We start from the raw sequence: 15668 nt of genomic DNA on the forward strand, positions 1-15668 counted from the left end.
GATACACACATTTTTATTACAATTTAACTGAACTATAAATAATCAATTATCAAGTAATTATAGATTGTTTCAGTACATAAAGTACTTGTCTAAAATAATAATAATAATAATAACAATGTAAATGTTCTTCTTGACGTAACTTTTTGAAAATTACCAAAGACTTTTCTTCAAATGTCTGTGGATGAATTAATGATAGCGGCCATATTTTAAAAAGGCAAAAAAACAGCCCTTGCACTGGCTGCAGTGGGATGATAATCCACCAGTGGGCAGAAAACATGTATTGGGTCATATACAACAGGTTTTTAAGGACAGTACTGATCTCGTTAAGATAGAGGTCTCAGAACCTGGCGTAACACATATGATACAAAAGGTTTTATTGGCTTAATATTTTTAAAATAGTGGTGCATGTCCTTTGGTGTATCCTAGTGGTGATATGTGGTTATAGCACATCCAAAAACTGACTTGCATACTGCGCCTCACCAAAAAAAAAAATTCCAAAAGTCCCATGGCTGTAAGAATGTGCCAGTGCATGATTTCTTGGAAGGAGTGGGAACCATCAACCTGTGATGGAAAAAACACCTCAACTGTGTTTTCATCCACTGATGTACCATCGTCTATAACTCTAACCTGACTAATGTAAAACCTTCCCAGAACTCCATCCTCATGTTCTCCTGATCCAACTGCTCCAGCTTGAACTCGCTCTGTAAGAATGTGTCGTCCTACTGTTTCTAATCTGCTGACCTCTGACCTCTGCAGTAACGGCTCGGGGACATCCGAGGACCTCTTCTGGAAGTTGGATGCCCTTCAGACGTTCATCAGGGACCTGCACTGGCCCGAGGAGGAGTTCGGCAAACACCTGGAGACCCGGCTGAAGCTGATGTCCAGCGACATGATAGAATCCTGCATCAAACGGTAAAAACACAACAATTTCAACAAATCAGCGATCAGTGTTTAGATTAACCCTTCAGTATCCCACCCACAGAGGTCCTTCTAATCACCTAAAGCACATATCAGAATGTTTTCCATAGTTTGTTACCTCCACCAAGGAGGTTATGTTTTTGTCAGCGTTGGTTTGTCTGTCTGTCTGTGTGCAAGATAACTCAAAAAGTTATGGACAGATTTGGATGAAAATGTCAGGAAATTTTGATACTGGCACAAGGAACAAATGATTATATTTTGGTGGTGATCGGGGGGGGGCACAGGGGGCCTTTGCGGAGGTCTGCGCTCTCCGAGTGCTTCTAGTTTTTAACTTTTTTTTGGCTTTTTTTTAATGTATTTCATCACTTTGAGCGATAAACAAAAATACCAAATACTCAATAACTGTCATGTTTTTAACCCTTTAAATGCCATGTTTATAACGTAAACAAACCATATTTTTGATGTATAAAACACAAAAAACATTTTTTCCCCAATATTCTACATAAAAATTTTATATATTATATATTATATTCTAAATATATATATATTATTGTTTTAGGTTTTTTTTTCATCTTTTCATATGTCAATGATTAACACCAACATTGATTAATATAATAGATTATTATTTTTTGTGCTAGGTCAAATATTAATTGCTAAAATGTGTCAGTGAGCATTTTGCACTCACTTGGTACACAACAAATTTACAGATACTTTTATTTTATGAAGGGCCTACAACATTAACCTTTGATGGGGCCCATAACTGCGGTGCCCCAGACCTTTAATAACAGGAAGTGTAAAGTGTGCATAGTATGCTCACCTGGATACTGGAGGGTTAAAGATGATGTGATACTTTAGGACGAAAAAATAGAACTGATGTGGATGAAGATGGAGTTTTTGTACAGATAGAGGCTGAAGAACCTCAGGTCCAGCTGTCAGATGAAGGAGGTTTAGAACCTCCAGGAAACTGGTTCTCAGCTGGAGAAGGGTGGAGTGGTCTGGGTTGGAGATGAGTACTGCCCCCCAGTGGAGGACTTTAGGTATGTCAGGGTCTGGTTCTGCTGCTCGTCCACATGGACCTTCATGTCATAACAGTCCAATCAGATCAAAACCACTGATCAGAAGGAACATTCAAATAGAAAGAGAAACATTTAATCCAATCAGAAGGACCATGTTGTAGGTCCATCCTGGTCCATCAGAGTCCATCAGAGTCAATGTAAACACTAGGAATCTCAGATCAGAATGATTTCAACCAGACTGAAGAAGTAAACTCCATGTGAGGGGATCCAGTCATGGTTGTTTCTCTGGAACTTCTGGTTCATCTCCTTCCTTTGGTTCTGCTGGGGGGGGGGGGGGGGGGGGGGGGGGGGGTTGGCTTCTTTTGGTCCTTCTGATTCCTCTGGTTCTTCTGTTTCCTTGGTTTTTCTCCTTCTTCTGGTTCTTCTTCCACCGGTTCTCCTGCTTCCTTTGGTTCTACTGGTTCTTCTGCTTCCTTTGGTTCTACTGGTTCTCCTGCTTCCTTTGGTTCTTCTGTTTCCTTTGGTTCCTCTGGTTCTTGTCCTTCTTCTGGTTCTTCTGTTTCCTTTGGTTCCTCTGGTACTTGTCCTTCTTCTGGTTCTCCTGCTTCCTCTGGTTCCTCTGGTTCTTCTGCTTCCTTTGGTTCTTCTGGTTCCTCTGTTTCCTTTGGTTCCTCTGGTTGTTGTCCTTCTTCTGGTTCTTCTGCTTTCTCTGGCTCCTCTGGTTCCTCTGCTTCCTTTGGTTCTTCTGGGTCCTCTAGTTCTTCTGGTTCCAGGCCCAGGCCAACCCATGAACCTGGAGAACATGGAATTGTACAGTAGATGTTCTTGTGTGTTTGTGTTGTTCTTGTAGAGGTTCTTGTGTGTTTGTGTTCTTCATTTGTTCCTCTTGTTCTTTGCTTCAGGACTCGGGCGGCTTTTGAGGCCAAGCTTCAGAGGAGCAGCAGAGGGACAGACTTCCGCGTCCCACAATCCATCTGCACCATGTTTAACGTCATGGTGGATGCCAAGGTCCAGTCAGCCAAGCTGTGTGCCATGGACCTGGGCCAGGAGGTAGGAACCGGGAGGGAACCGGGTCAGAAGCCAGCTCATCAGAGTGGTCACTAAAATGACAGTTTTATTACGAACATTAATTCACTTATTCTGAACATTTTCCTCCATGTTTTAGTCTCTGATCCTCGTGTAGATGCTGTTTTAGGTTGGCTTTTTTTTTTTTTTTTGTTAAACTCTAGTTTATGTGACCAGAGTTGAAGAGTTTAAAACCTCACCCTCCACGTCATTAAAAAACAGTAGCAAGTGGTTCCAGGCACAACTGACCCCACCCCTCACACGTATTGTAGCTTATTTTGGCATCGACCCAGCTGATATCATCATGTCTATGCATGTGCTGATGTCAGCATAGACATAGACAAATTTCAGCCATTATAGGTAAATGAGAAAAAAAAAAAAGAATTTAAAAATTCTTTAAAAAAAACCTACCTACCTTAACCTACTTTTTCCAATATATAATCACCTCTATTCTGGGTAACTGGCTATCTATAAACCCAGTTTGGTATGAATTCAACCAATAGTTTTGCTGCTACAGACATTTGAAATGTATCCCCTTTATAAGTAAATGGGGAAAAAAAGATTTTATAAATTCATTTAAAAAAAATTGAACTTTGACCTACTGTTCCCAAAATGTAATCAGATCTATTCTGGATCACTGACAATCTATAAACCCCAATTTGGTATGAATTTAACCAAAAGTTTTGCTGCTAAAGTGTTAAACAAACAAACCAAACCAAACAAAAAACAATACTCCTTGCCTCCACTTTTTGGGGGGGGGGGGGGGGGGGGGGGGGTTAAATATGAGATATACATCATTATTCTCTTATCCTAATTCATACCTCCTTGACTCCTTTCCTTGTGTCCCAGGAAACAAGAATTTAGCAAAATGAGACACATTTATTGTCATTCTACATAAATGTTGGTGAAATATGACATGAGGTTAAAAAAAATTTCAATTGCTTGTTTCTTTTTTTTCAGGCCTAAAGAGGAATAAAAACACTTGACTAAAATTCTCATAACTCATGCATGAAAGGGTTAAAACAGCCAAACTAAAGGTGGAATAAGACTTTTTCCACTGTCCTGTTTATACTTTTACATCGTGGTTAAAGATGTCTGTGTAGGTTCTCATTTGCCTAGGTCATCATTCTTCTCGTTAGTTCGTCTCGGTAGTTCTTCTCGGTTCAACTGGACTAGATTAGCTGTTTTGAAAACGTTTCGTCAGCGTTTTCAAAAGAGCTGAACCAGTCTAGTTGAACTGAGAAGAACTACCAAGAACATCATGGTTAAAGTTTTCTGCTTCTATATGTTCCTTCCACCAGAGGAACGAGGCGTTCAGGGCCAGTAGTTTCTTGGGAAACTCATGAAGTGAGATCTGAGTCGGTGTGAAGACAAACTCAAACGTCTTTATTCGTATTTTCACACCAGAAATGTTTGAGTCTGGGGTCTTTATATGTTCAGATAAGGATGGAAGCAGATCTGTTTATTTATTCATTTCTGACTCGTTAAGTTGAAATATATCATCAGTGGAATTCACACCAACAGACGCTTCAGTCAGAATCCATCGAGCGTCTGTGTCGCTTTGATTCTGTACAGTTTTCCTTCTTTTCTTTTGCATTATTTACATAATTCTCTGTGTCATGTCACCTCCTTTTCCTTTTTCTTTTTCTTTTTTTTCTGCTGCTTTTCTTTTCGTTGTCTCCGTCTTGTGAAAGTTTGTTAGAGACTGGGTAAGTGTGTCTTCAGATTCAATTGAAATCTCACCCTCCGATTCCCAAATGTATAATTAGTCATCAGTTTTCCCTCCGTCGTCCTCCACTTGAATTGTTTGGATGTCATTAGCATATGTGTAGATAGTATTGAATATACATGGGCTCCAAGTGAGACATCTCATCTTTCACAGAATCTTGAGACTGATACCAATTACTGACGATGAATTAATTATTACGAAGTCCTTCACTGTTCCTTCAGTGCTACGAGACAAAACAAAAGAATTCCTCGTCGTTTCCATGACAGCGCTCGTTCAGAGGGACGAATGAGAAGCAAGACTCGACAATAAAATACTGTAGAATTACACAAAATACACAAAAAACTGTTTATTATGAATGAATGTCAACAGATCCAGCACCTAAAGTCCTGAAAACTTCACTGACATTAAATTGTCATACATATTATATTATATATTACATTATGAGAATGAAGCTGGAATATATATTTTTTAAAAACATCATAATATTGGAAATTGTGATTTATAAAGGACAAAGTTGTGACATGGTGAAAGTGAAATCTTTCAAGAAAAGAGTGAAAATGTCAAATAGATGTTCATAATTTTAAAAAATAAAATTAAAAAACTGTAATATATCAAGAAAAACAATATTTTCTGAATATAATTGTAATATTTCAATAAAATGTGAAGAGTAAAGCTGTAATATTTCAATGTTAAAATAATGTTCATAATGTTAAAAGCAGCAGTATTAAAAATAACAGCATTACATTATGAGAATGAAGCTGGAATATATTAAAAAAACATTCTAATATTATTAGAAGTCATAGTTTGTAAAGGACAAAGACATGACGCGGTGAAAATGAATGTGAAAAGTTTCAAGAAAGGAATAAAAATGTTAAATAAATAGGCTGTAATATTTTGAAAACATTAATAAAGTCATGTGAATAAAATAAGGTCAAATATTGAGGATAATCTCAAATTATAGAACATAGTTTGTGATATTTAACAAAAAGATTCAAAGAATGGAATATAAGAATAAAATCAGTTGTAATATTTTTGTTTAATGTACATAGTATAAATATTTTATAAAATCAGTCATAATGTTAAATGTTAAAGTTTTACAACCACAATAAGGACAAAAAAAACTAAAAAATATATAGTTAATAATATGAGAAATGAGTTATGTCATGAGAATCAAATAATATATTATGAATGTTTGAAAAATAAAATAATGTGCATTTTAAAGAAAATGTTTTATTATGTAATTATGTTCTATTATTTGATTCTGAATAATGTTACAATGTTATATAATAATATGACATTTAACCATTAAAATCTTCATATTTTATTCTGATAATTTGAGAAAGCTGTTGCAGTATTATGAGGAAAAAAACATTTATTCATTAACTTTTTAAATTCCAAAAATTTGCATTAATATATTGAAGAAAACACCAGAATATTCTGAATAAAAACTGTAGTTGGAGCAAAAAAGTCAGAATATTGGAGGAATAGAATGGTTTATTTTTCTGTTTTCTGTATAAAATTATACCTTTAAAATCTATTTTATTATTATTATTATATTTCTTCGATTTCATTCAGTTTGTGACTTATTTTGTTCATGTTACATACAGTATTTTGTTGATTTATTATTCATTTTTGTACATTTTATTGATTACTTTGGTTGTTTTTGTTCATTTTGTCGCTTATTTTATTCTTTTTTTTTTTTGGGGGGGGGGGGGGGGGGGGTGCGTATATTGCGTTTTACCACATTAAAATTAAGAAAATGAACCAAATCATAGAATCAGACACTACAGGTGTGTGTTTTTCATTTTGTTGCCCATTTTGTTAAATAATGTTTCTTCAATTTCATTCAGCTTGGGGCTTATTTTGTTCATGTTACATATTATTTTGTTGTTTTATTATTAATGTTTGTACATTTTATTGATTACTTTGGTTGTTGTCCATTTTGTTGCTTATTTTATTCTTTGTTTTTTGTTTTTGTTTTTTTTTTTGGGGGGGGGGGGGTACATTGACTTTCACCACATTAAAATTAAGAAAATGAACCAAATCATAGAATCAGACACTACAGGTGTGTGTGTTTTTGTCGTTTACATCATTTTGTCTGTTTCTTCAGCTTTCACTCAGGACCAAGATAATTCTAGATTTATTTGAATAATTACTGACATTATTATTAAAGTTTCTTCTAACCTTCACATATGTTCAGTCTGAATCCTCACGTCGACAGTTTTCTCTCTGTTTTTGTCGTTAATTTGTCTGGAGATGTCGTGAACATGTGCGATGTTTCATCTCCGTGGTGTTTCTGTGCGTTAGGTGTGACTGAGTAAAGTAACACATGTGTTTTTTGGGGTTTTTTTATGTTTAGAGACAGTATCATTCCCAGATCGACAACCTGATTGAGGAGACGGTGAAGGAGATGACAACGCTGCTGGTGGCCAAGGTAGGAAACAGGACAAAACACAGATTTACACACAGTTTAATCACATGACACATAGTGAAGTGGAGTCAGTGTTGGATTCAACAGCAGTATGGACGGTAAACTATGGCTGTGAGTTTGATATTTGTACTGTTGAACTGTGTGTGTGTTTCAGTTCGTGGTCATATTAGAGAGTGTTTTAGCCAAAATCTCCAGATACGATGAAGGAACGCTCTTCTCTTCCTTCCTATCTTTCACAGTAAGTATCCTATCTAGGGCTGCACCTATCCATTATCTATGGAATCAATTCATCTATTGATCATTTCATTCGGTTCCATTATTTGAATCAGTGAAAAAAAGGAAAAATGTGAAAAAATGAAAAACATGTCCTTTATTCCAGAACCAGCTGAAACAACAACCACAAAAACTATAAAAGTAAAAGTATATATAAAAAATATCCATATAGAAATAACAAAAACAATAACAGTATAAAAAGTATATATAAAAAAATATCAATATAGAAATAACAGCAAGTACAACAACAGTATAAAAGTATATAAAAAATATTTATATAGAACCAATATTTAACAGCAGAGAAACTAAGGAAACAAATCTATTCATGAAAACTGGAACTGAATAATTATTCGATATTAATTGATTTGAGTTGATTAATTGATTAATCATTTCAGTTCTAATCACAACAAACCACGTGCCTCTACACTGGAGTTTTGCCCTAAAACTAACTGAAAACTTCATAAAACATCTCCTGTTTGATGGACGATCATCACCAAGAAGTACAATTTTAACAATAACCTTTAAAATACACAGCTGTTAGTTTAACTCCAATGAAACTGAAACTAGAGCTGAAACTGACAACTGTTTCAATAGTCGACACATCACCGACTACTGTAACAACTACTTGTCAAATCAGATTATGAACGACAAAAAAAACAAGAAACAATGACTCTTATTTATGTTTTTTGCAGCAATAAAATACATTCTTCTTCTCCAGGTGGATTTTGTTTCTTTTCTTTTCTCTCATGTGTTTGTTTATTTCTTTTCTGTTTCCAGGTGAAAGCTGCCTCGAAGTACGTGGACGTTCCTGTAAGTTCCAGGTTCTCCATCTGAGTTCTACCCATATAACAAATAACATATATAATATATATGTAATTATGTATATGACATATATAATATATATGTAGTATGTATATAACATATGTAACATATATTTAATATGTATATAACATATATGTAATATCAGAAATATCCCATCACTGATTATTATCATTGCTCCTAATTGTCAGATAGTGGTTGTTATTTTTGGCCTTTACTAAACTTCCTTTACTAAACTTAGTCTGTGCTGAACCACTTCTTCTGCTGTGATCGATCTGCACTGTTTCCATAAATTTGGAATCATTTTTGTTTTCAGACACGTTCCTCTTTTTATTCCGATTTATAAATTAGAATCGATGAAAGTTTATTGATCCCACAACGGGGAAATTCACTGATTAAAGCAGCAACAAGACAAAAAAAAACCATCAATTCATAAAGATAGTGCAAAAAAAAAACTATGCAAAAATAATATTAGTAAGTCATTAAAGTCCATTGGCCATACACATATTTACTTAATAAGCAGAACTGAAATATGTCAGACATCAGGTCAATGAAGTTTATCAGGAATGAATCACATTATCCCAAATCACTTCATAAAAAAATGAAAAACATGTATGTATTTATTCCAACTGAATGATGAATATTGTATTAACCTGCAGTAAACACGTATCTGTTCATCTATGAAAAAGCTGTGACCTTCGACCTAAAATAAAGAAAACAGCATCAATAGGAATTATGTACAATTTCAAATGAAAGTATTAAACTGTCAGATTTAACACAGACTCAGCAAACTAAGACATTAATTTAATTTAATTAAACTGAATGAATTCTGTGGATAATCTGGTTAAACTGTGAATGTGAGTCTGGTTTTTCTGGCTTCGCTGACGCTAACGCCAACGCTTACGCCGACGCTGTTGTTGTTTGTGTTTCATGTACAAATATTTGACCGTGTGTGTCGGTGGAATCCAGATGGTGTTGGTGGGTTTCCACATGGGATGTCCATTCATATGCATGTGGACACGCGTGGCGCCGTCCGTGTTGGACAACACACGGGCGGTGGTGGCGTGTGTGTGTCTGCATCAGATCTGTATTAACTGCCAACACTTCGGCCTCAGCGACGCGTCGCACATCAAATTAATGCCTTGTCAGTGAATGTGTGGCGTTCCCTGGCAGAGGTCGCACTTCCCCGTCCAGCGCTAATTATGTCCTTAATGTACAAAATGAGAGAAAAGACACTCATTTACACATCGGAAACATTGTCGCAGATGTGTGAACTCATTTAGTAGCACTTAGCAATAAGTTCTTTGTGCGACTTTTGGGACGAACAGGAGTTGGAGAAAAAACCAAAAGGTTAAAAGGACCATTTTCCTGATCAGACATTAATGTGTCCAAGATGGACGCCAAGTGTCCAATACGGACGCCGTTTGACTAAGATGGATGCCGTGCATCCATCTTGGATGCACGGTGTCCACATATCCAGGTCTCTGGAACAAATGACCTGGAACCATTAAACCAGACCAGAAACCTCGTTGACAGGTTTAGACCTGGATCTAGAAGAACACCTTCAAATGAACCGAGTCGTTGGTCGTTTTTTAATAAACCAGATGTTTCTTCTCCACAAACTGTTTTTGTATTGTCATGTAAAAGGATTTTTTAACTTGATAAACATCATGTGTGTAAACGGTGTCACATTCATGTGCCTCCATTGACCACAGACCGTGATGGGGTGTGGGACTTCAGGTCTATGACATCATCCTAACCCTGTTGCGGTTTCTTGCGTTTACTGCAGAAGCCTGGGATGGACGTTGCCGACGGTTACGTGACATTCGTGCGTCACTCCCAGGACATGCTGAGGGAGAAGGTCAATGAGGAGGTGTACGTGGAGCGGTTATTTGACGTGAGTAATAACAGCGTTTCATCTGTGGATTAAAGGGGATCATTTGGTCAATGCACCTGAGTGTGAACGGGAGTGTGTGTGATACAGTCACACACTGGAGAACACACACAGCAACACACACACACACACATGGACGTTGGTGAAGAACACACACACATACAACACACCTCTAGTGTGTGTACATGGGTTTACAGTCAACTCAGGTCATATGACCACGTTTACATCTGCATGTCATCTGAGCTAAACCTGTTTTTTACTCTAGTTCATCACTGACATATGCCATGATGAAAAAATGAAAAGGAACTAATATAATTATTATGTAGAATATTGTAATATTAGGGAAACAGTTTTTTGATTGTGTTTTTTGCATTAAAAAATAGGGTTTGTTTCCATTACAAGCATGTAATTTTAAGGGTTAAAATATGACAGTTATTGAATATTTGGTGTTTTTGTTTATGGCTCAAGTTGATGAAATACAAAAAAATGTAAAATAAAAATAAAAAGTTAAAAACAAACTTTGAAAAACATTCCAATACTAGAAGCACTCGGAGAGCGCAGACCTCCGCCAAGGCTGATCAGTGGCCCCCCCCCCGTGGGCCCCCCCACCCCCGATCACCACCAAAATTTAATCATTTCTTCCTTATCCCATTTCCAACAAACCCTGAAAATTTCATCAAAATCTGTCCATAACTTTTTGAGTTATGTTGCACACTAACAGACAGACAAACAGACAGACAGACAAACAAACCCTGGCAAAAACATAACCTCCTTGGCGGAGGTAATTACTACGACAGTGTGCAGATTATGCGTTTTAGGTGGTTAAAGGACCTCTATGGGCGGGAAACTGGGGGGAGAAGGAAACATAGCTTTGATCCAGGAGAATTATAAATGTATAATTTTTTAAGCGATTTGAGTCGATTAATTGATTATGATCACAGTGTTTTATGACTTTACTGTCTTTGCGAATCTGACTTTAACTCCAATAAGACCATCACCCAAACTGTCCGTCAACCTCATCTTCAGTTTAACTGGGTGATTTCTTGTCCTCAAACCAAGCGCTGGCATCTGATTGGACGAGCTGCTCATTACACATCTGTTGACTCTGTGTCGTGGTGTGTTCACTGACCGCTGATCTGGAGGGGATTATCCTCCGCTCTCTCTCTGAGTTAGCAAACAACAGTTAATCAATTGAAAAAGAAGCACAAAAGATCAGTTTGTCCGACGGCTTAGCTCCGTGTTTACAGGAAACCGTCCACCGCCGACGCGCTGCACCGTTTATCTGTCCACCACCGGGGGTCAACGGGGTCAAATCAGTGCTTTTCTGGAAACTGGAAGCTCAGAGTCTGAAACAGTAAAGATTTTTCCTCCAGTCTGAGGCGCAGAACCGATCACTAACCCAGAGTTCTGGAGGTGTCCTGCAGAGTTTAGATCAGAGGTATCAAACATTTGTCCCACGGGCCAAAACCGGCCGCCCTAACAGTCCGATCCCTCCCACGGGAAGAAAATGACACTGAAGATATTAACAGTCAGTGATGTTAAAATCATATTAGTCCAAGACATTCAGACCAGTATGAGCTAAAGTGGATCAGACCAGTAAAATAATAACAGAATGACTTATAAATAATGACAAATACAAATGTTTTCTCTTTGTTTTAGTGTCAAATAAATGACAATGTTTACATCTACAAACTGAACAAATATGAACAAGTTGAAAAGTCTAGGAGACGTTCAATTTTAACATCATTCTCTAATGTTTCACAATTTTTGTTAATTTTTGTGCTTGTTATTGCTTAATTTGATCATATTTGTTGACTTTTTGTTTGTTTTTGTTTGTTTTTGTTCATGTTCTTTAAATATTTATTAATTTTTTACAAGTTTTGTTCTTGTTATTCTTTATTTTGTTCATATTTGTTGGTTTTTTTGTTGTTTTTCTCCCTGTAATTCTGTTAAAATTTCTCAAAATTATAATATTGATTTTTTTTTTTTATTATTTATTTATTTATTTTAATTTCAGGTTGTTTGTAGATGTAAACAATGTAATTTGACTTTTTTCAGCCAAAGACACAGAGAAACGTTCAGGTTTGTGATCATTTATAGGTTATTCTGTTCTGGTCCAGTCCGTTTCAGATCCCATTGGGCTGAATGTGGGCCCTGGTCTAGATCCTCACTGATTCTGTAAAGTGATGCTGAGGGGATCCGGCAGGATCTGGCTTAGGCCTTGGGATAAATACAGACTCCCTACGATGCAGTGAAGATAATGTCCAAGATTTCAGCCGTTAATCTTTAACTCCTGCTTTTCTTTTGTTTCGCAGCTGCACAAACATGTTTTCTTGACACAGAATCTGAACCAGATCACTTCCTTTGTTCGGTTCATTATGTTGGATTTGTGCGATTTTTCAAACTCAGACACAAGGTTCTTTCAAATCCACATGGTTCGGTTAGGACGGTCCAGTTCAACCTCGACTGGTCAGCGTCTGGACCCAACAGAACCACCTTTAGGATGGTTTGAAGTTGTATTAAGGTCCATATATTCTCCGTTAGATCCTCATATTTAAATTCACGGCGTCATCCATCCATCCTGTGTTCATTTCATCTGTATTTTCATATGAATTCAGACCAAATGGAGAATACGCTGCAGTACCAACAGGATCCATAGGGGGCAGTGTTGAGATTAGAAGCCTTTAATTTCCATAAATGTTGGAACTTTTCTAAGAGAAAATACCGACATATTTACGACAATGAATCCTTCGATATCAACCTCGTCTCCTCATCTCCTTTTTTCCTCATGTCCTCCTTTTCTCATCTCCTCTCCTCTTCTCTCCTCCTCTCTTCCTCTCCTCATCCCCTTATCTCCTTGTCTACTCAACCCCACTCCTCATCTCTTCATCCTCCTCCTCTCCTCCTCCTCCTCTTCTCCTCCTCGCCTCTCCTCTCCTCTTCCTCTCCTCTCCTCCTCCTCCTCATCTCCTCCTCTCCTCTCCTCTCCTCTCCTCATCTCCTTTTTTCCTCATCTCCTCCTCCTCCTCTCCTCCTTCTCCTCTTCTCCTCCTCTCCTCTTCCTCTCCTCCTCCTCATCTCCTCCTCTCCTCTCCTCTCCTCTCCTCTCCTCTCCGCTCCTCTCCTCTCCTCTCCTCTCCTCTCCTCTCCTCTCCTCTCCTCTCCTCTCCTCTCCTCTCCTCATCTCTTCTCCTCATCTGCTTTTTTCCTCATCTCCTCCTCCTCCTCTTCTCCTCCTCTCCTCATCTCCTCCTCTCCTCTTCTCTCCTCCTCCTCTCCTCTTCCTCTCATCTCTTCCTCTCCTCATCTCCTCCTCTCCTCTCCTCTCCTTTCCTCTCCTCTCCTCTTCTCCTTGTCGCTTCCTCTCCTCCTCTCCTCATCTCCTCCTCTCCTCTCCTTTCCTCTCTTCTCCCCTCCTCCTTGTCACCTCCTCTCCTCCTCCTCTCCTCTTCCTCCTCCTCTCCTCTCCTCTCCTCCTCCTCCTCCTCCTCTCCTCTCCTCATCTCCTCCTCTCCTCTCTCTGGTGTCAGTCCACATCAGGTCTGCCTGAGGCGTCTTCGAGGTCTGTGGACGTGTCTCTGTTGTGCTTTTCTTGTCTCTCCATCATTTCACTTTTTTTATCTTTTGTTTTCATCGGATGAAAGTAGTGATGTGTTTTTATCCTCATGTTTTTTACTACGTTTAACATGTTTCAGATTCAGAATCCTTTATTAAAGTGAACCTGTACTGGTCATGTTTACCACATTAACTGCGCTTTGTGCATCAGTTATAACCAAATTTAGTAAAAATCCCCATAAATACACCAAACTGGACCTTTATGTTATGTGAATTATGGGCGGGGTCAGAACCTATGGATTGGTTGATTCTGGGTGATGAGTACCAGTAAACCAGTATCAGTCAGTGAGACAGACTGAGTTAAAGTACGTGTTGGTGTTTGTTGTTTGTTCAGTCGTAACCTTTCCACTCCACCACTGTTCTAGAGATCCAACCCAGCACTGGTTGATAATGTGTCATCTTAGACTGGTGTCTGCTGCAGGTAATGGGACAATACAACCTGTCTGGGTCAGCACCGGTGCTGGAACAGGTCGTGAAGGAGGAAACATAGTGGAAATTACCTGATGGATCCGCTCAGATTATACGTGATCTATAGAAATAGATACAAATGAACATTCACTACAGGTGCCCTTTAAACCCAGAGGAACTAGTGTTACAGTTGGTCTGTGGAAGCATAAGGAAAAGGAGCAGGAGAATGATCAATATTACAAATATATACTTGTCCTCTACTTCTACATCTTCTACTTCTACATCCTTTACTTCTACATCTTCTACCTCTATGTCTTTTACTTGTACATCTACTTATAATTTTATATCCTTTACATCTACTTCTTCTACTTCTTCTGCTTCTACATTTTCTACTTCTATGTCTTTTACTTGTACATCCTCTTCTGCGTCTTCTACTTCTATGTCCTTTGCTTCTACATCCTATAATTCTACATCCTTTACTTCTACATCTCATAACTCTATATCCTATACTTCTACTTCTTCTGCATTTTCTACTTCTACGTCCTTTACTTGTACATCCTCTTCTTCTATGTCTTCTACTTCTATGTCCTTTACTTCTACATCTTATAATTCTATATCCTATACTTCTACTTCTTCTACTTCTACATTTTCTACTTCTGTCTTTTACTTGTACATCCTCTTCTTCTATGTCTTTTACTTCTATGTCCTTTAGTTCTACATCTTATAATTCTATATCCTTTGCTTCTTCTACTTCTATGGCTTATACTTCTGTCCTTTACTTCTACTTCTTCTACTTCTACATTTTCTACTTCTTTGTCTTTTACTTGTACATCCTCTTCTTCTACGCCTTCTACTTTTATGTCCTTTACTTCTACATCTTATAATTCTATTGCCTTTACTTCTACATCTTATAATTCTATATCCTATACTTCTATTTCTGCATTTTCTACTTCTATGTCCTTTACTTCTACATCTTATAATTCTATAGCCTTTACTTCTACATCTTATAATTCTATATCCTATACTTCTACTTCTTCTATTTCTGCATTTTCTACTTCTATGTCTTTTACTTGTACATCCTCTTCTATGTCTTCGACTTCTATGTCCTTTACTTCTATATCTTATAATTCTATATCCTTTGCTTCTTCTACTTCTATGGCTTATACTTCTTTCCTTTACTTCTACTTCTTCTACTTCTACATCTTCATTACTTCCTCCTGATGACATCATACATCCGTGTATATTTACTTCAGACACGTTCATATCATGTCAATTTTATTTTATTTTTTTTTGCGTCAGATTCACCTGATTATGTGTAAACATCTTCATTCACAGTCCAACACCCCTTTTTTTTACCCATAATTCCTAGCTGTGAGTGTTTTGTAGGTGTGAGCTCATGTTAATCTGTGACTCATTCTAAGTGTTTAACCCCGAGCTGACTGAATTAACGCCGTCCACTTAAGACAATGTCCACACCATCCTTACATCGTTACAGGCCAC

The 15668-nt window shown here is 37.5% G+C and overlaps 1 protein-coding gene across 1 annotated transcript in view; it reads left to right on the forward strand.

Moving 5' to 3' along the window:
- Positions 1 to 15668, forward strand: part of cadpsa (Ca2+-dependent activator protein for secretion a) — a 215487-nt gene that overhangs the window by 164463 nt on the left and 35356 nt on the right. The window contains exons 25-31 of the mRNA XM_030133642.1: positions 757 to 912; positions 2837 to 2984; positions 4694 to 4708; positions 7088 to 7162; positions 7314 to 7397; positions 8210 to 8242; positions 10041 to 10148. Coding sequence (XP_029989502.1) covers positions 757 to 912; positions 2837 to 2984; positions 4694 to 4708; positions 7088 to 7162; positions 7314 to 7397; positions 8210 to 8242; positions 10041 to 10148 — 619 coding nt within the window. The remainder of the gene's footprint in view (positions 1 to 756; positions 913 to 2836; positions 2985 to 4693; positions 4709 to 7087; positions 7163 to 7313; positions 7398 to 8209; positions 8243 to 10040; positions 10149 to 15668) is intronic.

This window comes from Sphaeramia orbicularis, chromosome 5 (assembly GCF_902148855.1).
Source record: "Sphaeramia orbicularis chromosome 5, fSphaOr1.1, whole genome shotgun sequence".
NCBI classification, from domain to species: Eukaryota; Metazoa; Chordata; class Actinopteri; order Kurtiformes; family Apogonidae; genus Sphaeramia; species Sphaeramia orbicularis.